The sequence below is a fragment of the Haemaphysalis longicornis genome, unplaced genomic scaffold (assembly GCF_048455015.1).
Source record: "Haemaphysalis longicornis isolate Haplotype H1 unplaced genomic scaffold, Haemaphysalis longicornis Haplotype H1 scaffold_4, whole genome shotgun sequence".
NCBI lineage: Eukaryota > Metazoa > Arthropoda > Arachnida > Ixodida > Ixodidae > Haemaphysalis > Haemaphysalis longicornis.
The window spans coordinates 88,672,639-88,697,262 of NW_027526361.1; the positions used below are offsets into that span (position 1 = coordinate 88,672,639).

Genomic DNA, 24,624 nt, shown 5'->3' on the forward strand with positions numbered 1-24,624 from the left:
TGTGCTCAGTAGGGCAGTGAAGCATCCTTGAATTATAAATTTCATCACCTCGCAGCCAAAAGAGGCGTGTAGACTATTGAAATTCAATCGTCAAGAGACACCGGTGGTTTTCTAAATGCCAGCGGAAAAATTCGGCGCGTAAAAGCGATTAGACGATGCTCACAGCGTGAAGGAGCTTAAAATGCGACCGCACAGTTTATTTTACGCATTTCTTCTGTGGATTTAACGAAGAAAATATCCCAAACCGTAGCCGCAGTGATGTTTGGAAATTCATTAAAGCACAGTTTACGACCTGGACCAACAACCTAGCCAAAAATGGTCCAACCCGGCTGCTCTCTGGGGTTGGACTGTGCATAAGCGCAGCTCAAGCGATGTCCATAACGCTTTTAAATGTTGGCCACATCTTAGTTTTTATGCGCGTCCGACATACTGACACAAATGTAAACGATACCCCGGTTTCTGCGTGTATCACGTCCTCTGCGCTTTGAGCTGGTGGTGCCTTCGCCAGGGAAGTTGAAACTTCGAACGTTCCTCCTTATTTGTCGTATTCTCGGTGCGCTCGCGCCGGCTCACCGTTCTCAGAAATCACCAACTACGCCCCAAAAACACAAAAAAACGCACACGCGAGTTCGCTTCATTGCAGGTAGGCACGGTTAAAGCTTTGAGTCGCGTCGATTCCCAGCTCGGCGTAGGAGACGGAAGAATAAACATATATCAGATGCGCCAATTTCATTTCATTTCGTTTATTTGTTCCTTAAGGACCCGAAGGCATTACATAAGGGGGGGGGGGGCAAATACATCTATGGAAGACAACAACAAAAAAAAAGAAATAGTGACTGACATGCATCAGTCGGCACAACCAACAACAACAGCAACAAAACAAAAAAAAGCAGATCAGAGAAAAATAATACCACATTACCAAATACACATGTGCAGTTATGAGAAGAAAAAAAAGCACATAAAAAGGAAAGGCAAGCAAGAGCAATTGTGCAGGTTCCAACTAGCAAGGATCTATATTATGAATCAGCATTGATGTTCGGAGTGGTGATAATGGACGTCCAATTTTTTTCGAAAAGATGCGCGGTCAGGGCAGGATGGTATATTGTCGGGTAGCGAATTCCAAAGGGTTATTGCACTTTTCGGTCCTATTAACAAAACAATCCCAGGTAACAATATTCCGTGGTTAAACAGGGATATTACAGAATTGTTTCGAGGTATCATTCATGCAGGATAACAATTGGGTTACAAAATGGGGCTTGGTTGCTCATTGATTTTTATTTTCACGATTGAATTTCACACATTATGTATTTGCCCGAGTGATATAGCCTAGGACGTGGCGCGTGCATAGCCGATTTACGAAGGGTATACACAAACATTCAGTCCTAAGATCTTTGCCGAATCCCCACTGTGACACTTTTCGCGCTGAGGGGTCCGAAGCCACTCGTGAACTCCAGTGGGACCTACGCAGAGGCATAAATAATGATTCCAATGGTGATTCCAATGAAAATAATGATTTCAGCAGGACGAAGCAGGCGAGCATTGAATATCCTTGAGTTTGGAACGCTGCCGCCGGGTTTTAAAACATTTTTTACAACTAAGCTTTATACCAGCCTCGCCCTTGAACCATTGTGTTAACAGCATAGGTCGTGGATATATCTGCACTGCAGCTAAGGCGCATCAGGTACAACAAAGAAAAAATTTTCGTTAGGATTCATTCCGGCATTTGGCGCTGTCAACGGCTTCCTCAGGGAAAGTCAACTGCCATATTTAACACTAACCCAAGCAGCACAAGCCTGTACGGCTTAAAATCAGCCGAAGAACTTCAGCCGGGTAATTTCTGCCCGGCCTTTCTCCAGTCAAAGTGTAAAGCGCGCACTCAAAGGTGGGCCTCTGCCGTGTGTTTAAAGTTAACTGCTGTACACCCAATGGCCACTCTCCTTTTACCAATTCATAGCAGAGGGGTCCACAACGGTCCCCGGCCGTACAGCTTTGCCGCAGATCAGCCATTAACCTTCGCCCGAGGCCGGCTGTTTAACTTTTGCAGAAGGTCAGCTGTTGACCTTATGCCGATGGTCGGCCGTTGAAATGTGTCTAATCAATGGCCCATAAGCTTTTGCCGAAGTACGGCCAGTCAGCTTTTCCTGGTGAGCGGCTCTTGAACATATTCTGGTGCCTGGCTGTTCAACTTTAGGTAATATACTAGCCGTTCAACCATAGTGGACATTCTGCCATTTACATCCCGGCTGTCCAACCCCAGCAGCTTTCAGTTCGAATTGCGCACATGGGTTCCTAAAAATGGGACATGCTGTAAGTTCGTACTGCATGCATAAGCATTTGTGCCCTTTTAAAGAGCACTGTTTGCCCTTTCAGGGACAAATGTAGTGATTTACAAAGCCTGTGGTGTTTAGGTTTTTTTACTTAATTTATTTTGCTCAGTTCATGCTGTCCAGTGTCTTCCGGTTCGTTATTTTGCTCAGTTCATACTGTCCAGTGTCTTCCGCTTCGTGCGGCCGCCATCCCGGTCACCGGCGGAGTATAGCCATTTCTTAATAACAGCTGCCACAGCGACCTTGTTTGCGTCGGGGTACCTGGGCTGTATCGACACTGAAAGAAAATTGAAAACAGACAAATAAGTAATATACTACACTGTAAAAATATCCACAGGCTTAGCAATGCCCTTCCTGAAAAAAATTCAATTGATTGATTGATTATGAGGTTTAACGCGCCAAAACTACGCAGGTTATGAGGTGTGCCGTAGCGGAGGGCTCCGGATTAATTTCGACCACCTGGGGATCTTTTACGTGTGCTGAAATCTCAACACACGGGTGTCTGTTTTTCGCATCCGTCAGAAAAACGGCAGCCGCTGCTGGGATCGAACCCGTGACCTTCAGCACAGCAGCACAATGCCTTAGCCACTAAGCCACCGCGGCAGGTGAAAAAAAAAAAACGTATTACAAGCTTGCTTAATGCAATGCCTCTAGTTTTCACAACGTACAACTATTCCAGAGAGCCAATATTTATTACGCATTATCAAACAGTATCCGTATTCATTCCTGTAAACAAGAACATTAAAAATAAGCTCTAATGGTCGAACAAATACACTGAAATAAAGTAGCCCCTGAAAATATTATAATGAATTCCTCGTGCATAAAATAAAATCAGGGCAGCTTACTAAGAACAAGAGACAATCTTGTCTAGCTCGCAGAAGGCCTCTTTCGCCCCCTTGGACCCTGCCCAGCTGCAGGACAATGCCACTGGCTGCCCAATCACCATGCCCAACACCGTGCGGGCAGCCACCTTGAAGTCGTAGCTACCCATGTGGCTAAAGTACTGGGCCTAACAGGAGAAAGGAAATTTGAAATACACTTGTAAGTTGAATGCATCGAGGCTGAACATATGACGCAAAAGCATACCTTTAGCGTGAGCACATGAGAAAGCAAACAATTTGTTGTCGTAGATAACACAATCAGTTCTGCTGCCTTTTGGTTATTGCACGGCACAGAGCTCTGGCCTTTTCTTTTTAACAGCAGAGCTGTCAAGCTTGCGCTCCTCGGAGGGATGTTAGCAGGGCGCTACAGCACACAGTCCGGCAGCCAAGTTTGCGAGGGGGAGGAGGGAGCAGAGTGGAGACGAGGACCGGTGCACGTACAAGGGTCCTTGTGCAAAAGGTTTAGCCTTGCCGAGCGCACATCGTATGACGTTAGCAATGACATCAGCGTTCCGTGCATAACTTTCGCGAGGCTGTTTGCGACAGCAAAGCCACGCCTTTTCTCGCCTCCAGATCGTTTTCGCGGGTCTGCACCTTGTTTCCCGCAGACTACTTCGATGGCGAGTCCGCCGGGATGAAAAACCCCGGGACATTCGTTTCCCTCTCGGAACGCGCTTCGTCGGGCCGCGCTCATGTTTAAGTTGCTCGGCGCAGTTCCGCGCAAATACTATGGCGTTGTCGAGGTAGACTAGGAAGGTGTGCCATTTTCTGAGGCTTCCCCTCAGCTCCACTGGTCACTGCTGTTTGCAATAGCAAAGCCACGCCTCAATTTTGTTCATAATGTTTTTGAAGTCCACATTCTATGAAAAAAATTCTACATGCGCAAAAAGAATGATCAAAGCGGCGTTATTCTATTTTTTAGTCTAAAAATACAAGCACATGCAGTACTGGCAACGTCACACTTGAGGCCTCCAGATATGACGACAAAGAGCGGCGGCCCTACAGTTGGCTCAGCTTGAAAGTGTGTATATGCCATTATTTTAACCAAACGAGCCTATAGATGTTGCCTTACTGCTTGTTTTCTTTAAAGTAAGCATAAAAGCTTAATCGTGGGCTCAAAGAATACAAAAATCTATAGAGACAGTAACAGAGAGCCGCACTATGGCTCCGCTTCGAGCACGTGTGCCTTTCCATGGTGTGTTACGATGCACCACTGTTGACATCGCCTGGCGTCAGCACGCGTCACCGAAATACACGTGAACTCGTTCATTCGCGCGCCGTATGCTGATGTCTATTCACGGCAGATATTGGCATCGATGGTAGAGGAGGCGTGGTCAGGGAGCATAGCAAAATTGGGCGGCAGCTTCCAGGTTATCAGTCAGTCTCTATGTCTGGGGACATGTTTTAGCACTGGGAAATGGTTTCGTTCACTGAAAAACAGCAACATTTTTTTTCTCTATCGGTGATTGGCTGTCTTGAGAAAAATTGAACCAAACTGTTTTTGTTGGCAAGCTATTATCCCTTGGAGACAGATAATTCTGTGTGGCACATTCTGCACTTCGCTACCTTTGCTTGCGTCGGAGAGATTGCGATCGCGTGATGCTTGTCATGAGGTAAATATGGAAGCTCTAGCTACATTGCTTCTAGTATTAGCAAGATGGGGGTTGTCTGCAAGATTGGTGCGTGAGACACAAGCATTCTCACTGCCAGAATTTCTCAAACATGACAAGAAACAGACACACCTGGCAATATTTGTTGACTATATAGCTCTGTGCTCAATTTTTGCAAGCCTCACAGCTTGTGTATATGGTCGAGAGGTAAGAATCTGAAGTACTGTTTTGCAAATCAGTGGTTCTAATCCCGCGGATTTTTTTTTTTTTGATGTGAGCATTCTATAAGGTTTTTTTTTACCAGAATATGCAGCTGTTTCTTTAACCTTTCTTTGAACCCACAAGTGACGTTCACATGAAACCTCAATAGCAAGGCAGCGCTGAACATGGCTTCACACTAAATTAAAGAGAGGTAAACATGGTACAGAGTTCAGACAAAGAGGCATAGCAACACCCATGGATGCAGCAGCAGGCACGTCACTTTGCTGGTCTCGTGTGGCTGCTTGTCCTCTCCTACTTTCCCGCACGGTACCACCGAACGACAGCGTCAAGAAGCGCGGAAAGGAGCTTCCCAAGTCAGGCCACCATGGGCTTAAAACTTCCAGGATGTATTTTTTGCCGCCCTCATTTGTCCCGCCGTATGACATCGGGGTCAGTGAGAAAGTGAGCAGCGGATTTCCGGTTTTCGAGAAGAGGGCAGTGCTCTATTTGCTTGTATTTTTAAATTTAAAATTAAACAACTTTTTTATTTCTACACGGATCTTGGCAATTTTTTTTTTCATCTATCTCTGCACGACACCAAGAACAGATGTAGTGCCCAAAAAGTACCTGAAAGAAATGTGCTTGAGAAATTCACGAGGGACAAACCCACACACAAAAAAAAGGAAGCAGACAAAATGAGATTTGACAGACTAGCGATTGAATTTTAATCATGAGTGATAGAAAGATTCCACTTTCCTGCAAAATGTCTTATATAGGCAATTGGGGCGTTGCCTTAATTAAAGGTTTAAAGAGCACCCTGCGCAATGAGTTGAGGGAATGATTATGTGCGATCTTGCATCGCACGTACCTTCCATCATAGCGAACATATTTTCACGATTCTTGTGGGAGGTGATTGCTGGGACAATAGACTACCCCAAAATACATTCCGAGTAGTCAAGGAAAAGTGCTACGGGTCCCTTTGATAGGCAAGGGTGCGAGAAAAAGCCCACCAATGCCTACACAAGTTGCTGTGTAGGGACATTGCTTATGAGATACCTCTTTCATGTGGAAAGGTCTGCATTGGGCTCACTGGAAGGTGTGTGAATGTGCGATTGCATGAACATGAACATAACGTCTCAGTTGAGAACTGCACAAGTGGGCATAACCCCATCCATAGCTCTGCAAGCGCATGCATGACGCTCTTAAAAAGCAAGTGAAAATTGTCCAGGTGCAGTGATACATGACGAAGGGAGATACAGGAAGCTTACCACATAGGAAAGAACAGATGCGATTGTGTCAGTGACATTTCAACGGGTCTTCATATGAAAGAGCGTATTTATTAGACTGTGAACTTTCCTTATCACAATTTTTTTTGCATGCAAGTGGAGCCACGTAACTTTGGCCTGCAATTATGTGTTCTTACGCTGCCTAAAAGTTAGTTGCTAGTCATTGCCTGTTTTCACTAGCTACTTTCTGTGATTGTCAATATTTCGCGCCAAGTTCAAGTATCGTTAAGATGCACCAACTCGCCAAACACATCTTTCTAAGCTTGAAAGAAGGGATGAAATAACCTAAAACACAAAGCAATCACACTGTGCTTCATGGCTATGCTAAAGAACCCACCAGTAACTATTAACAGCAGGTATTGTCTAAAGCCTAATAAACTGCATGCCAATTTCCTCGATTTCAAGATGCAGAAATCCCACAAACCTTGTGAGATTAGCAGCAGTGACGCACAGATTTCGCCCACTCTCATCCACAGCGTTTGTGGCAGGATCAGTAGCAAGGAGCTCATGCCAGGCACTGCAAAAAAAAAACAAGACCACACATAATATACGGTACTTTGAAAATGAAAAATGGACAAGCAACCAAAACGAATAAAAAACCGGGCAAGCATTTTGAATGCTTGAGCGGGGTCACAAACTGTTACTAAATTGTAAAAATTATTCTTTCTTAAAGGAGTACTGACACGAAATTTTTATGTTACGTTTTTTTCGCTGCTATGCGTGCCTACCAGCCCACTAATCATAGAATGACAGATTAGACGGTCGAGCGCAGCGTAAACATTCATTTACGGCGTCGTTTATTCGTGCCAGTTTCGGTTTCGACTGAAAAACGCCGAGCGGCCGCCATGACAGCATGTATAACATGACGTCACCATTCTTGCCGTATCGCTGCCTCTCTGGAAGCGCGCGCCCAGACCGGCCGAGGTTTTCGCCGTCCCCACAGGCCCGGGCAGCATGACGTCAGTCCCAAAACCATGACGTGTACACACGCCCGAGCAGCGCGCGCCAACCACAGCCAGCGCGTCAGCTTCGTCACGGGAGCCCCGACGTCGGCAGTTTGGGGCATGTAGCAGATGATGTCACGTCGGCCCGCTCTGGGCTTTCTCGTGCGGGCGAAGATTAAAATGGATTTTAAATATGTTTCGCTGAACGGTTGCTGTTGAAACTTGCTGGGAGATATCTCCTGATAAAAAGGAAACGTTTTACATAGTTATCTCAGCTTTGAAATTTCGTGTCAGTACTCCTTTAAGATCTTTGCAGCAGCCATAAAAATTTTGGAATTTGTTAGCACCAGGAAACTGACTGTAAACAGGTCCTCTGACACAGGGGTTCCCTCTCACAAGTGTTGCAACGTAATGAGAGCATGCTTGTCAATCTTCCCACGAAAACCTGCCTTGAGTTGTTCACAACACTCAGAAAGTTTCCATAGATGCCACCCATCCCTGTCACAAATGAAGGCATCTAGAACTGACAACCTTAGGTTGTCCAGTGCTTCATGTTCAGACGATATACAAAAATGCTATAAATCAGGGGTTGGCAACCCGCAGCCCATGGGGCAGTATTATGTGGCCCCCGGCACAATGTAGACCCCTTCTCTGTCACTTTCTACCTGAAGGCCGACATGGCAGTTCTGACCTCAACTGGCATGAAAGCTCGTGACATTCGTGCTGGAAATAAACATGATAAGGATAGCTATTCTAGTTTTGTACACTGCTTTCAATTTCCTCCCCAAAATTTATTTGCCTGCAAAGCACCCCTCCCCTCCCAACCAATGTGCCCTCCGGCCCCCTCCGTGTCCATTGCATTAAACCCGGCTCTCTGCCTGAAAAGCTTGCTGACCCCTGCTATTCAGCAAAAGTTGCAAATTTTTAACCTGTCACTGCTTGTTCAATTCGAAGTGAATGAAAATAAGTAAGATCTCTCCTTTGTATGCATCAAGCAAGCATACAAACCCATTAAACCCTTCATAATTTCAATGAAGGGCCCATGAAGACTTGCTAGGGTTGAGGCTAGGCCAAGTTGATTCTAAGTTGAAAAAGACGAGACTGCAAAATGGGCGAGATACATCAGACAAAGAAATGAGGAAAAACACAAGTGCTGTTGTTTCTACTTATTTCTTTGTCTTTTGTGTTGCCTGTTTTCGGCATTTCCTTCCTTTTCACCCAAGACGACAGCAGACATTTTTTTAAAGACTGGGCTGTAGCTCATGTCTCTCGACAATTGTGTTCAACAGAAAACACTGGCGCCATCACTGAAGGATCCGCATTTTCTCAGAAGGATCAGGCAGAGTAGGCCACCTTGGATACGTCATGGGAGCCCTGACATAGGCAGTTTGGAGAGAGGCACACATGGCATCACACTGATGTCGGTGTCGAAAAGAAATCCATCCTTAACTTTTTCGAGCATGCACATATTAAAATTGACTTAAAATATGTTCTTCCGAACACTTAAAGGTAAACCTTACTGAGAGGTATCTCTATTTAAAAAGAAAGCTTTTTATGTAGTCACCTGTGCTTTGAAATTTTGTGCCAGTACTCCTTTAAGGGGCAGATTGAAGTTTTCACTATTCCCTACACTATAATGTGGCAAGGGCCCTGTGACACACTGGAAGGCAGCAGCAAAAAAATGGGCAGTCAGCAAACTAGATTCCACACCATTGTGATGAAACCAAATCTTTGGAATCACTGATCAAACAACCTTGCGGAGCTTATCAGTGTTTTAAGTGCTAAATGATATAGCCATGGTGTTCGTTCTTGCTTTAGGTGCTGACTCTGAGTAGAAGCAGGCAACCGAAGCTCACCTTAACCCTCAGGGAGTTCCAAGGGAATGCCAGGCATGATTTACATGATTTGCTGAAAATTCTTTCAACTTTAAAAGCTGCCATGCAGTTGAAGAGCCATCCAAAGAATGGTGCAACATCCTACCATTTGCAAAACAGCTTTCTTTCATTTTATGCTGCTCTCCTTATGCAACTGCATTGCAGCTGTTTGTCCTTCATGTTATCATTAGCAAATATTGTTAATTTTGACATGGAGCCCTAGAAGTTCTGGCAAAAAGTCAACACAACTGTTTTAATATTCAAATATTTTGGTTGTCCCCACACCATACCTTAATTGAGATTAATATCCTAGTTACATGGCGGAAGTAACTGTAGTTACGTTTAACGGTGGTTACTAAATTTGAACTGCGGTTATCGCAAACTGCGGTTTTGGCTGTTACATGCGAAATTCCAAGTGTGTCGACAGCGGTCACTTGGTTGTGAGTGTAACAAAAATAAAGTAACAAACTTTTAACCTCACGATAAAAACCAAAGGCGAAGCAGTGTAGACAAAAAATATCGTTAAACAGCTGCTTCAGACCCAAACGCGACGCACTCGCGCACGCCGAAAAAGGGGCTTCCCCAGCAGCTCGCGACCGGCTTGTTCTCGGGTCGGTTTGGTGTTGGGAACTTAGGATCGCGGTCGATATTTGACCGGCGCTACCTCTACAACTGCGAATTACAATACATAGCCCAATTTTTAACCTTTATAATATCCACTTTGTCGCATGTGGAACTTCTTTTCCGCGATCAGATTAATTTCGAAGAGGGGTGACAAGCTGTTGCTGCCGTGGTCTGGGCTGGTTCGAGCCGCTTTCAGTGCCGTGCAGACAGACGCACTGGCATGTTTGCAGGAACGGCCGACGTGCGCACGGATCGTTTCCGAGTGCTGAAAGCGCTTCATGATTGCCCGCTTTGTCTATTTCTTTTGGAAAACGATCAGTGGAATTTACAAATTTAGGCTTTTCTCATAATTGATCGGGTGGACCGGGAAACGAGCTGCTGTTCACGCGCGGTCGTGCTGACTGTGAGAGCGACGCAAAGCGCACAAGCTCCTCTTGGGGGCAGCTTCGGGGGCTCCCACTATTTGAGGCCTTCGTCTTCTGCGAACGCCAGGTGATTTTTTTCGCCTAAGCTGATGCGCCGCCACTTGTGTGCAAACTGACTTGTGCGATTTTTGAACACTGCGGCAGCGGCAACTGCGGTTAGCGTAACCGAACTGAGGTGGCCAAGCTCAGTTTGCGTTAACCATGGTTAGCGGGGTAACTGTGCCAGTGTAACTAGGGTATAAGTGTCCCAGTCCACTCTGGGAAACTAGCAGGCGAGTTTTACTCATTACATAACCAACTGAAGTGTGTGTTAAAATAGGCCATTTCAATCTCTCATTTGGAAAAACAAAGCCCATGGAATGGGTATTTTGAGAACACTTATTGATACAGTTCTGTCATTATTAAGCATCATACTACATTTCCCCACCTGTAACTTTATCAAATTAAAGCAGTACATCTCAGCCGTGCCGCAGTACATTAGCATTTATTCGAATAATCACTAAGATCAAAAGCCTCATAGCAGCCACTGAGTAAAAATGTTTGTGCGAATGACGGGAAAGGAATGCTTCTATCATGAAAATACAAAACCTGGACCTCGTACTTATATTATTGCACTTTTTACAGCCTACATACCGTTGGCTTTATTTCAGTTGTCTCAATTACGGCATAGTACCGTATTTCTTCTTTAGTCTTGTGTAATAAAGCGAGGATATTGCAAGCACACGTCGCAAATTCTGCGCATAGGTGTCCTCGCAGTGTTAAACCTCAAAAAAAAAAAAGCACATGCAATAAGAAACAAACAGGCCCAATTTTTTTGCACTACGGCTATGAATGGTCAGTTGCCTAGATTGTAAAACTCTGCTGCCCCAATATTGTTGAGGCCACGGAAATGGCAGGGGACAAACTCAGTACGCTCGCACAAGCTTTGCAGCCACAGAAATTGCAGCGTGCAGTCGTAGCTGACAAAGAAAGATGCCAAAAAAGGTGCATATGTGCGTGCAGGGGAGGGGGGAGGAGGGGGCATCAGTAGTTGCTCACTAAAGCCACCAGCGGTTGTCTTACAACGAAAGATAGAAAAACTATTTTCTGCCAAAAAAAAAAAAAATGCGTGAATGCATTTAACTACTCACTGTTTAGCCGTACAGCATTTTCCAAGCTCACTGACGACTTATTTATAAGAGGTTCACAGCACTGTACAAAGCCACGGCTTCTTTCTTAATAACTAAGACTGCTCTAAAATTACAGCCAGGCTGCATTCTGAACTTCTCTACCAGAAATACTGTTTTGCGAAGAACAAACTATTTGCCGCAGTGTTTCACTCAGCATCATCTTTACTGCTTTCAAAACAGCGGTTTATTTGTACTGCAGAAACGGCTTCCTCGAATGTTTCTTTTTTTATATTAGCTTTCTAAGGAAGGTTTGCAACCTCCATTTAAAGGTTAGCAGTGTACTGTGTTCGCAATGGGGTAAAAGAAGTCGGCAATATTCACGTATTTGCTGCGGTGCTCACAGGATAGCGGCGGCCCATGCACTAGCCCAAAGCTGGGAAGCATGCACGCACCACCGTGTGCAAGCAAAATGCCTACAAGCTCCTAGAGCAAAATCTTCTGAGAAATGTCATCACATCTAAAAATACTTTTTTCCTTTCGTGCAAGAAAATGCACTACAATTTCCTACTATCTTAACTGGACCTTTACAAACCGATACCTACCTCGACATCTTAGAAGCTCTTGATTGAGGTCTGTATTGTGATAATTGCTTAACGTTATCTACCTCAGCACTGATTCATTACTTCAGGCACCCCTGTCTCCAGGGACCTGCCAGGAGAAATGCACACATGGCTTTTTCCACATCGGCATAGTGAATGGCAAAAAAGCCGCTGCCTCTTGAGCTAGTGCCGCAGCACTGACAGGAACATTGTCAGCTTGTTCTTTTCCACGGTTATTAACACAGTAAGCTTCTAGCCAACAACAGAGGTTAGAAACTTGCACAGGATACTAAAAAAACTGAGCAAGCCTTGTCTATACAGTACGAGAACTTCTGAACTTGTGCTTGGTTGCTGCAGTGAAGTTTCTGAGGAAGCATAAATAAATGCTGCTTAAAAGACAATAAAGACGAATTTCTGTTGAATTTACATTGGCAATATTTAGTTCTTTGTTATGATTATAATTTATGTTTCATCCAGCTGCCTCCAAGTAAGGAAGTTTTTAAGCGCAGACTCGATTTCAGAGCACACATCGCGAACTTGTGCGAGAAGCTGCATCTTTCACGGTTTTCAATAATGCTATGAACTTTCTAAAAATAAAGCACCGATGAGGTTAGATAGTGCCATTACCATCAAACAGTGCTTACTCAATTGCATTCCAGACGATTTGTGTCAGCACCAAGTTTTTGGCAAGTACAATTTTATTCAACGAGTCAGCACCCTACAGTTTAACAGTGCACTAGAGAGCGCACTCATGGTGAGCGAGAACTAACTGCACGGCGGGTTTGCCCATGCTGTGCACAGGCTGCAAATGCACCGTGTCGCATGTTGTCTTATCAGATTCATGGCCTCTGAGTGGAATATTTTGTCATGGCAGTCCTCTTGAATATAACAGCTGTACCCACATTTTTCAGACTTTTTTTTTTTCTCCAGCATGCAGGTCGGCATGCCTTGGGTGAAAATGTGCAAAGGCTGCTTGTTTGAGCGTTACTGCACAGTTGTTGAGTACATAAAAAAATAACAAACACTAGATCGTTATGCATTAAAAACTATAACTAAGATTTTGGGGGTCCCCGAGTGCTTCCGCAAATAGATTATCACGCCCAATTGAACATATTTGAATGAAGCACCTTTGCAACAATACGCGCTGTCGTACGCTGTTTTTAGAGCCCACTTATTGATTCCAATCCCATTATCTATCGCTAATTTCTGTTCCCTACAGGTTAGCAGTGTTCATTTTATAGACGAGAAACAAACAAAAATCCACCCTTTTCTAGTGCTACAGATAAGCTCTGCGGGGACGGTGAGACGCACAGCTAATTCGTAGGGTATAGGAGTCGGGTGCAGCAATTGACTGGAAAAAGTGTGGCACAGAGAAATATAGCTCCACAAACCGCGATTTCGGTGAGAACCACGCACAGCATGGTCCATTTACAGCCTGTGTACAGCATACGCAATCCTCGCATGCAACTAGCTTTCACTCGCCTTTAACCCACTTTCTACTGCACTGTAAACTGTGGGTTGTAAACTGTTGAATATGAACTTACCAATTTTCAAATCAGATTAGGTGTCCGAATCAGCCACACGATACGCAGTCCAATGCGGCTGGTGGCATGTGGCTGTGGCCATGGCTGCTCCCGCTGTCCCCCGGGAAATGCCTGCACAGCTCCACACCAATCCCGGGCAAATGGCGCCACCCTGAGAAGATTGGAAAATTGTGGTCTATAGTCAGGGCGCCTACCAAACTGATGCGTCAAAACTTCCCTCGTTTTTCAAAATTTCAATCAGTGCTTCAGCAAATTGCCATGAGCAACATGAGTTCATCATCTCTAGGCAGTCTGAAAAAGTCACATGATGCTGTCATGATCAAGTATGCTGAACAATCAAAACAATAGAAGAGGTGAACAAATATCATACATTTCTTAAATTGAATTTAAATAGTTAAATACAAATACGAATGTTACTGTATTTAGTCGATTATAACACGTTTTCTTTTTTCAACCTGAAGTCAACCCTCGCGTTACAATCTAATACTGCAACTGAAGTTGCCTAAAATTGCAATGATGCACCCAATTGTCATCAATGGCTAGTTTTGACCATTTCGCAATCTATGTCAGCAAGATGTGTCAGAGTTGTTCGGGTCCACTACAAGCTAAGATCGACTTTTTCCGTTTCCTTGCTTTTTTTCTGTGGTGGTTGACAGTGTGTGCAACTTTTTTCCTTTGTTTTCGCGCCGTACTTTCGTATTGAGGCATAGGTAACTTTCATTGCCCTCGTGTTTCAACACCGCTTCAGCTCCCCTTATTACGGCAACGTGTTGCACTCAGTATGACCCATGCTATTTTAATGGCTCAAGAAATCGAGAATTCGGCAGCTCCCCGAAGAGTCAACATCGACCGTCGGTGGATGGCAGCTACTGCGGGAGCGCCTTTTTACATGCGAACCCTGCCCAAAAAGTTTCCGAGGGCCTTGCTACAGCTGCCACGTCAAATTACAAAAGGGTGTTGCTGATTTCGTCACCAAACACTGTAACCGCCTTTTGGCGGTCAGTGTTGAGCTGATACAGCTGAAAACAAGTGATATCGCTCGACAGATTGGCTTCCTGCGAAGTTATAAGTGTCAAAGGTGGGCGCCTAGCCAAGTGTGTGAAAAATAAATGTGCTTTTCCATAATTCCACTGGCCTCACGTGCGTACTTTGGTGGCTCTTCTTTTGTTTTTTTGCCACGACAGAAAGTTACCCCTTGAGTTACTTTAAAGGTTTTAATTTTTCTTTCTGGATGCGATGAAGTCACCCCTCACGCTACAATCGTGGTCACATTACAATTCAGTAAACACGGTATGGGGTTGTTATTATTGGAAGGGCAAAATTCAAAATTAGCATACGCTATGTTCTCTGCTTTTTTTAGACCGATCTTGATCAGAAGAGCAAGACTATAAGCAACAACGAAATGAAATCTTATTTGTGCCCGATCATCAATGAGAGAAGCTTTTGAGGTATTAAAAAATGATGAAGGACTGTTTCAGGTACCCCTGCTTGGTACACAGGGGGGTTGCGGCCAAATCATTAGGGAGCACTGCCTTGCTGCCCCAATATCTACCTATAGTAGACCATGCAGGAGCACAAGCCAGCATGGGCTACTTTAGGTAAACCTAACCATCCGTACCTGCCGCAGTGGCTAAGGCATTGCGCTGCTGAGCACGAGGTTGCGGGTTCGATTCCCGGCTGCTGCGGCCGCTTTTCTGATGGAGGCGAAAAGCAAAAACGTGCGCGTGTACGAGATTTCGGCGCACGTTAAAGATCCCCAGGTGGCCAAAATTAATCCGGAGCCCTCCACTACGGCGCGCCTTATCGCCGGCGTTGCGTCGACGCCGTTAAACCCCACAATCAATCAATCATCATCATCTACCCATCCGTACCATTGATCCATTTTATTTGCCAGGGCTATCAACAATTGCCCCCTCATCCCACCAAAAGGCTCTGATAAAAATCACGCGATTACGTTACGCCGTCGGATTGACTGATTGCAGGGTTTAACACGCTGAAGCTGCACATGGGCTATGAGGCGTGCAGTAGTGGAGGGCTCAACATTAATTTTGAGCACCTGGGAAACTAACTTATGCTGAATCTCGAGACAAGGGTGTTTTCGCTTTTCGCTTCCATCAGAAAAGCAGCCACCGCGGCCAAGATCAAACCTGCATATATGGGCTCAACACCACACCTTAGCCACTGAGCCTAGCTGCGGGTGCATTATGCTGTCAGTGTCTCAAGCTTGCGAATACAGTAAATGCTGCTTAGGTACTAACATTACCCTATAGCGCAAAGAACCAAACATTTGACTGCACTTAATTTACATTGTTTTGGTACAATTTCTTGTTTTCACATCCTTCGCACACTATCTAGCCAAATATATGTTCAATATGACGACCAGGCGGTTGATGCCTCGCCAGAATTACCACCCCATCAACATGTGCGGTCACTTCACTGGCCCGAAAGAATCTAAATTGTTTTATGATTCGAGAAAGCGAATCATGATCTTGAGTAGCATGTGGCTATGCCTCATTTAAAAACAGAACCCAGCATGTAAACTTTTGTCTGCACACATTTAGAGGCACTAAAGCCATTTTATATAGATGAAAAAAAATATATCTTTAATTAATGAGCAAGAATAAACAAAATATGGCAAAGAAAGCCCAACGGTTCATTTTGCTTCGACAAAAATCTATTTGGTTGAAATGATTGACTGATTGTAGGGTTTAACGCGCCGACACAACGCAGGCAATGAGGCGCACCGTAGTGGAAGGCTCCGGATTATTTTGACCACCTCAGGATCTTTAACGTGCGCTGAAATCTCATACACACGGGCATTTTTGCTTTTCGCCTCCATCAGAAAAGCGGCCGCCGCGGCCAGGAATCGAACCCGCAACCTCGTGCTCAGCAGCACAACGCCTTGCCACTGAGCCACCGCGGAAGGTTATTTGGTTGAAATGAATTTGAACTCACACAAAAACTGAGCCTGTGCGCATAATGTAAGCACTGTGCTTACAGCATTTTGAGCAGTCACAGTATGCAGTCGACATAAAGAAATGAAGCATAAAGATGCCTCACTCCAGGTGCCACCAACAGTGCAGCTCAGTAGCATAGACATGATCTTATTTCAGAGAAGGGGGTGGGTGAGCTTGAATGCAAAAGGAAAAGAAATTCAATTGACAGATCAACTTACAACTCAAGTTCACAAATAACTTCGGGACCTTGCACGCACACCCAGCATAACCTCCCCACTGTTTTTTTTTTATTTTGCTTAACCCATCGCAAAACAGCCAGCTGATTAACTGACCACTGACAAGGAAGCCATGTAAATTCAGTGCATAGATAGCGCCAAAGGATGTCAGGAGTCTGTATTCACGGAAAAGAACATTGCCTTCCTGTATCTGCAAGAGATTCAGCTTGACTAGCTCACAATCACTGGAAGCATGCAGGCTATGCTGCCAGAAATGTCTGCTGACAGCACCATCACTCCACTGGCGCGGCATTTAACATCCAATGCATAATGCTCAGTGACACGGTAATACAGAAGAGTCCATAGGTATAGAGGGGATATTGTGGCCGATATGCATGCGTATAATATGATATGCTGCTGTCAGTTACCGCTGGTGCAGCTACACAGACCCGAGTTTGGCCCCAGCTCCAGCATTCCAATTACTTCTTGCGGCACTGGGACTGCACCTGCAAGACCTTGTGCTTACTCACATTACTAGCATTATGACATAACAGCTGCCCAGCCTCAAGCAGATGTTGAAGGACTCTTCACCCAGAAAACCTGGTTTGCACAGGCACTACATTGTGTGCAAAAGAAATATAAAACAGGAATTCACTTTCTGCACGTATAAAAAGCTACATTCAACATAATTCAACTGTCCTAAACATGCAGAGAATCCTACCGCTGAAAGGGCTACCTACTACTATTATTCCTGTGGTAATGCAAGAATAAACAACTCCCACAAGTTAGGTGGGCATAATTCCTGCTGTAAAGGCCCCACATCACTCAAACGCATACTTATAGATCCAGTTTCTATTTCTGGGTTCCTATATCGGTCACATAAATGCAGTACGTACCTGCTATTGCTTTTCATCTTGCCAGACAGCCCCCGTCCTGAAGCTCCAGCCACTTTTAAATGAAAAGGTTGCAAAGAAAAGTTACATAAGCACAAACGTCGTTACCTGCCAAAGTTAAAAGCTCACAGTACACTACACATTCCGAGAAGTAAGAACACTCACTCAATGATTGTTTTATTATCAAGACAGTTATGTCAAAAGACCTAACCACAGAATTGATGAAAGGTGCTTAAAACCAATGCTATGCAAGCGTAGATAGCGTTTACAGCAATGTGAAATATACTCCGCCTAGGTGCTCCTGAACTACAACCTGTTTGAAGAAAACAAATAGTTTCCAAAGAAAGAGAACGCGTAAAAGGTCAGGAAAGGTTTTCAGCCAGTAACAAGACGATAAAAAAAAATACCAAAACACTTTTATTGCCAAGTTAAGATTTTCAAACTATTTCCGGTTTTCATTTTTCTCATGGGAAGTTTTACGTCCGATAAGTTAAGCAGTCGAACATTGTATTTTGCTTTGTTCAAAGTGGCACAGCTGTCGAAATAAAACAAAAGCGCGGTGAAACCGCACGGCCGCATACAGAAATAGACCTAATGCGATTAAAACCGCATACGAAACAAAACAAATCGATTCCTCACGATGTTATCAAGAGCACCGGCAATTATTTCAAGCTTCCTAAGGCCCTCCGCTGCGCCCACCAATTGTCCGTCAGCAACGCTAGACATATCGAGCAGCGCCAGCAAATTGCATTTAGCTTGCACGAACCACAGCGTGAGACTGACACGGAAACGAGAAATCAAGCCAATAACACGTTTCTGGCACCGAACCTTAGTCGCGCTAGAAAAGGTCCAGCAGAAAAGAACTTACCGAACTTCTTTGTCCGGGCACAGGAAAACGCCGCCGTTCTTCGATCGTTTGCCGCTGAATTTCAGCTTATCCTTAACCGCACGTGTTTCCAATGTGGCAAGCAGGCTTTATCCACAAAGGGCGAACACATTTTACGACGGTATATCGCACAAAAACATGAATAACAACACGGACAACGCGCAACCACGGTCGACCTCGCCGCCAGCACTTGTTGATGGAAAAAATTACATCATAAACGACCGCAGCGCCGAAACGAAACCTGCCGAAACGCCAAATACATGAGCAGAGTTACGACTTTATATTTTGATTCAAAGTGATCATACAACCTTGCCAAATTTTTCAGTCTTCAAAGAATCATTTATTCAAAATTGTCATTGCTTTTGGTGTTCACAAGTATTTCAGTTTAAATAGAATCCTGATCGGAAGCGACTGCAGCGCCGAACACAAGAGCAGAGTTCCCTCTTTGTATTTTCATGCAAAGTGATCACCCAACATTGCGAAAGTTGTCAATCTTTAAGAAATCATTCATTCAAAATTATTATTGCTTTCTGTGTTCACAAGTATTTCAGTTTTAATAGGCTCCTGATTGCAACTTTCCCGATCGCTGCCTTCTTGCTCCCGGTCTTTTCCGATTGGCTGCCAGTTTTGGCCAGAAGATCTAAGCCAATCAGGCTGTATTTTTGGCGCATGGCAGCGCCCTGAAAAAACCTTGAACGGGGATGATGATGGCGAGTAAAAGTCTTTGAATCGGGGTGACGGCATGTTCCATTTCACCTGTCTTAGCTATTTATTTTACCTCGGACTTGTCTTAGCTGCCGCTATCTCTGGCTCTGATTCCCTGCGCCGTACGCGGTCTCGTGGACTTGTCGCGGTCATAACCAGACAAATAAAAATTCACGCGTGCCTTACAATGCTTTTCAGCTCGGACAAAATTTGGCGTTCGGCCTGCTTCAGCGCAGGCTTGCACGGGTGTCCTGAATCATTCGGCTCGCGCATTTGCAGATCGTGATGTTGCATCAATCATTTGAAGGTGTGATCTGAGACTTCAGAGTGCGTAATCATTACCGAGGGAAATCTCTGTCACAGGTGTCGCTCGCCTTACGCTTTTTCAACCACTTGGTTGGTAAATCTATAACTTCTCGTAAAAGGTACAGCGTTTATGTGAGTCTTTACTGTACTCGCACAGGACTATTCACTAGCATTTTTTTTTGTCGGGTGTTTTCTTCGTAACTTCTGCGAGGAAAACTGGGAGGGAGGAATACCTTCATGATACGGAGAAGTCAGCCTGGAAACAAGATGGCTTGATGAATGAAAATGACAAGGAATGAATACACCAGCACAGAAAAACGCACACATACACTATCAGTACTCTAGAAACGCAAATCTGAAAGACGCACAAACGCGCACACAGTGCAAAAGTTCACAGAATTTTCTCAAAGCGCGGTCACGGAGAAAGGCAAGGCCTTCGCAGCCCTTGTCGCAGACGCAGTTGAGTGCTGTTGAGCCTATGCTAACGCTGAGTTTCAGCACACAGTGCAGGTTCAATGTCCTAACGAACGCTACAAGAGTGACAGAGAGGTGATACTCGTCTCGTCTTAAGCATGCAGGTAGTCGTTGGCGAAAGCGATGTTGAGGCTTCCTCACGTTTCCGTAGGTCATGCTAAAGTAACTGGAACTGGTCCATGCAGCATTCGGGAAGCCCAGGCGGGGTCATTTCTGTAGTGGTCGGTTGGCAGTTGTAGCTGCAGCGGCGGCTAGCTGTGGCTTTTTGTGTGTGCGTGACAGCTTACTCACCCCGTAATTGCGTATATTAGGTAATAGACCCCCAAACGAACGAGTTCCTCTAAACAATTACCTTTGGTTAAAGCTAGTTTTGTGTAAACGAAGTTATAAGCTGTCAATCAAAAGTATTAGAAATCAAAGATAAAGAGCTAGCTCTTCTGAAACGTTGAAACTGCATTGCTGACGCCGTTATACAACTATACTTCTGATGGAGGCCAAAAACGAAAACGCCCGTGTGTTCGAGATTTCGGCGCACGTTGAAGATCCCCAGGTGACCGAAATTAATCCGGAGCCCTCCACTACAGCGCGCCTCGTCGCTTGCGTATCTATAGCGTCAGCGCGTTAAGCCACATAATAATAAATCAACCAATCACAGAAATTTACGTACCAGTTTATTTTTTTTTCAGGGCTATAACAAAATACGCTCAAATTATGCACCGTTCTTTCTGGTCACGTCTGAGGGGTTGTAAAGATAAGATTGGGACCACTTCGCCTTCCACAGAAACAATGAGGGAACTAAAATTTGGGATGTCCACGTGGTCTAATTAATGAATCGTTGCCTTCATATTTAGACTGCTATCATGGCTTCGGCTGGTGAAATCCTCGTTTTCTTGACGCGTGAAAAAAAAAAAAATGTTATCTCTAACCTGAATTTCGGCAATTTTTTTAGTGGGAGGTCTTATCGGTACATAGATCTGCTGTCATGTTTAGCGTCCGCCGAGCGGCACATTTGTTTGCATATAGCTTCTGGCCTTTTCTCCGTCCAGGAAGCCACGAGCTTTCGCCGCTGTTCGGGCCCATGTTAGTGCATTTCTTGACTGCTACTTAGGTGCTAAAGCCTGGAGCTCGTTCAATAGCACATACGATTTTTGCTTCTTTCCATCAACACAGACGGCGAATAAAAAGGGTTGCTTGATGGCACGACATGGGCCAGTTGCATGTAATTACTGCTATCGCGATGAATGCTCCAAAATACAGATTCTATAGAATACATATTTCCGCATAGTAGTATTAGGTCGCTTGTACGAGCAAGGAAACTTGCTGACAAACGTTCTGCGTACAGTGATTTTGACGTCCCAAGGAAAAAAGAATGCCAAGAGACCGCCAAAAGGGCGGTCTTTTTTACTCTAGGTAATATGCGTTGTGCTCCCGGAGCATTGATCCTTAACCTCCTCGGCGTCACGATTCGTCACAAAGCTTACGTTTTTAACTTGTATAAAAAATTGCAATACCAATGAGGTCAGCGTCTGTACCAATGCGGTCAGTGTCTATGCAGGCTCGCAAAGCACGAGTTGTTTTACGCGCACTTCTTCTTTAGTCCAAAAAAGTGACATTTATTTTTGGTTTCAAGTTTAAAGAATGGCCTAAAACGTATAATGGACAAATGAAACGCGAACACGAAAATATGAACCGGAACACACAAATAGCGCGATTTCTTTCCATGCAAATGAAATAATCGCGCCGCTATATAACAGTAACAAAGATTGAAAATGTGTCTTTCCAAATATACCACTAGCGAGCCATTATTTTGCATTCACTATCCATATTCTTTCCTCTAGAGCGTTCCGTTTAATATTTTCGTGTTTTCATTCATTCGTCCATGAGTGTACATGTATATACAGCACACTGTGTTCGGTGGCTAAGCGCTAGCCCACGCATGACCTTTGGAATTCCGGTGATTGGGCAGGGGCGGTGCTAGACCTGTGACAGACATCAGCCGTTCACCTTTCGAAGAGCAGGAGCGTGAATATTTGGTTCCGAATGGATCAATGCGATCGGGAGCCAGACGTTTTCTTGTCGACTTTTGAACATTAACTGCCATAGGAAAAACGAGTACTCGGCTACGGCATCATAGCCGTTCATCTTTATACTCCGGCAGGCGAAAAGAGGTTGGCCGCTCGGAAGACGGGTACCTGCTGCTCATCTTTTGATGACCGGCTTTCAAAGAAAAAAAGAGTACTCGGCAGCCGCAAGCTTGCCGCACGTCTTCTGATCAATGTTGCGGGAGCAAGCGCCGTTCCTCGGCGGCGGGTGACTTACCAGAGAATTTATAAGCAACCCGCGCCGGGGAGAAACCGTGGTTACGGCAAACTAGTGAAAGGCGACCAACATATGAGCATTGGCTGCCGAAAACTTTCCGAGGTGACGGCAGCCGGATTCGTACCGTCCATTTTATTATCAACGGCAGCCAATTCGTTGCCTCTTGCCGAGCATTCCGGAGAACAGCCATAGGTTGGCCGGTCAAGAAACGGACTTTCCGTGCTACCTGGAAACACCTAACAGGAGCTGTGCTGTGCGTGAGGGTCCACAAAACATGCTTAAACACAGCCAGTGACAAACTTTGGCTACACAGATATTCGGTCACAAGTATAGTTCTTCATTAAGTGTGAGACATATCTCAAATCTGGGACGTACGCAATGGCTTTGACATCATAATAGTCCTCTGAGATCTGTGCATTTTGTTGGACACATAACCCGGAGGCCGTACCAAGTCGCCTAAAAATATTGTTCTTGCTATCGTTTCACAACCCTCTTGTTTCGAAACAAAAATCTTTATACGCACGTCATATGAGAAAATGTTAAAATGGGTATGGCAGAAAACTCACTTTCGTCTTCTCTGTCCGGACCAGCTGGACATTGCGAATAGTGTAGAGCACTGACAACTTCACTGCCTGGAGTGCGAACCGCATGCCGATGCAGTTCCGAGGTCCTGCTCCGAATGGCAGGTAGGTGTACGGCTGGATGGAGCCCACGTTCTCTTCGCTGAACCTGCAAACAATTACCGTCGAAATAAAATTTGCCATATACAAACTCGCTTTCTGTCTAATGGTACACTTGATGTGAACGAAACGGCGTCAAGTATCACCTTTCAGGCTTGAAGGCAGATGGATCGGGAAAGTACTGCCGGTCGTGGTGCATCGCGTACACAGGAATAGCGACCAGATCGCCTTTCTTCAATTTGATTCCAGTGTCTCCGAGAACGTAGTCTTCAGCTGTAGAGCGCTCAATACTGAAAAGGAAACCGAGCAGAGAGGGTATATAGGGTTAAGAAAGCTACTGAGGCTTTTTAGCGCGATAGCGTTACATACGCGATGAGCGAAAAACTCGTCTACTTAAGCACACAGACCTGAGCGAAAGAATGCGCACTGTGGCTGCTACCTTGTCCGAGTGTTGTCTCTTGTTTGCACACCATCTTATAGGTTTCATATCTCTCTCTCTCTCTCTCTCTCTCTCTCTCTCTCTCTCTCTCTCTCTCTCTCTCTCTCTCTCTCTCTCTCTCTCTCTCTCTCTCTCTCTCTCTTTATCTATCTATCTATCTATCTATCTATCTATCTATCTATCTATCTATCTATCTATCTATCTATCTATCTATCTATCTATCTATCTATCTATCTCTGGTTATCTCTCCCTCCCTCCCTCTCCCTCCCTCTCTATCTATCTATCTATCTATCTATCTATCTATCTATCTATCTATCTATCTATCTATCTATCTATCTATCTATCTATCTATCTATCTATCTATCTATCTATCTATCCATCTATCTATCTATCTATCTATCTATCTCTGGTTATCTCTCTCTCTCTCTCTCTCTCTCTCTCTCTCTCTCTCTCTCTCTCTCTCTCTCTCTCTTTCTCTCTCTCGCTCTTCTGATGCCCGTGCCCGTGGACATTTGTTCAGTAGGGAATTCGCATTAACGTCCATGTAGGAACCTTGCTTCACAGGTTATGGCCTTAAAAGGGAGTCTACAACACTTTCCAATCCAGGCCAGTCCAACACTTCTGGTATATGGCTTCGCTTTTTCCTTCGTGTCTTAAATCATTGTGAAAGTTTTAATTCCGCCAGCACGGACTCGCACTGCCTGATTTGCTCGTCTGAGCGAATACGTCTTCCGTTTCTACATTGCTTTGGTGGCTTGTTTTAAGTGGCTGTCGAATGCCTTCGTTCATTGCAGCCACTGAAAGAAATCCGGACAATAGCCTGTACACCGCAGTAATCACGTAATTTCAGCCGTCGAAGAACGCCAAGACCCGGAAAGAGAGGAAACTTTTTCTAGCAAGTTGAAAATTATCTGAAGACCATAGAGCAGTTATTTTTGGCTGAGTTACTTTGTGACCCTTTATTCCTAGTAGTGGACGTGTTGGTTGACTACGGTCTGCAAGCATTAAAATTTAGAAAAAGTTGAAAAAAGAAGTATGGCCGGGTCCATTTAGAAATCTGTCAGCTCTGCACTGTCATTTCATCCGAAAAATAGATCGTTGGAAATGCAGGTGCCTGATCATTTTTTTTTTCTTTTACGCTCAATAAGCAAAATTTATAAAAAAAAACACAGTGTCTTACCGCGTGCCGGGCGGGTACATGCGAAGTGCCTCTGAAACCACGCAGTGCAGGTACTTCAATTTCGTCACCACATCAAGGCCTGGGTGCTCGCCCTTGAAACAGAAAAATACATGAGAAATATTTGCGAGATACACATGACTTGAATA

At 44.7% G+C, this 24,624-nt stretch overlaps 1 protein-coding gene and 1 long non-coding RNA gene across 3 annotated transcripts in view; both read right to left on the minus strand.

Moving 5' to 3' along the window:
* Positions 1–1,048: 1,048 nt before the first annotated feature.
* Positions 1,049–24,624, minus strand: part of LOC144178997 (cytochrome P450 3A41-like) — a 53,950-nt gene continuing 30,374 nt past the window's right edge. Inside the window, exons 11-14 of the mRNA XM_077707158.1 lie at positions 24,479–24,570; positions 23,006–23,149; positions 22,746–22,908; positions 1,049–1,460 (exon numbers count right to left, since the gene is read on the minus strand). Coding sequence (XP_077563284.1) covers positions 1,383–1,460; positions 22,746–22,908; positions 23,006–23,149; positions 24,479–24,570 — 477 coding nt within the window. The 3' untranslated portion in view covers positions 1,049–1,382. The remainder of the gene's footprint in view (positions 1,461–22,745; positions 22,909–23,005; positions 23,150–24,478; positions 24,571–24,624) is intronic.
* On the minus strand, positions 1,834–21,958 carry LOC144179001 (uncharacterized). Of its 2 annotated transcripts, none has more exons than XR_013324122.1 (5): positions 18,358–21,958; positions 17,493–17,544; positions 13,425–13,575; positions 6,730–6,822; positions 1,834–2,604 (listed from the first exon to the last, which is right to left on the minus strand). It is a non-coding gene; the product is annotated as an uncharacterized LOC144179001 (long non-coding RNA). The 2 variants fall into 2 exon arrangements; XR_013324123.1 differs by having other exon boundaries at positions 1,834–3,336.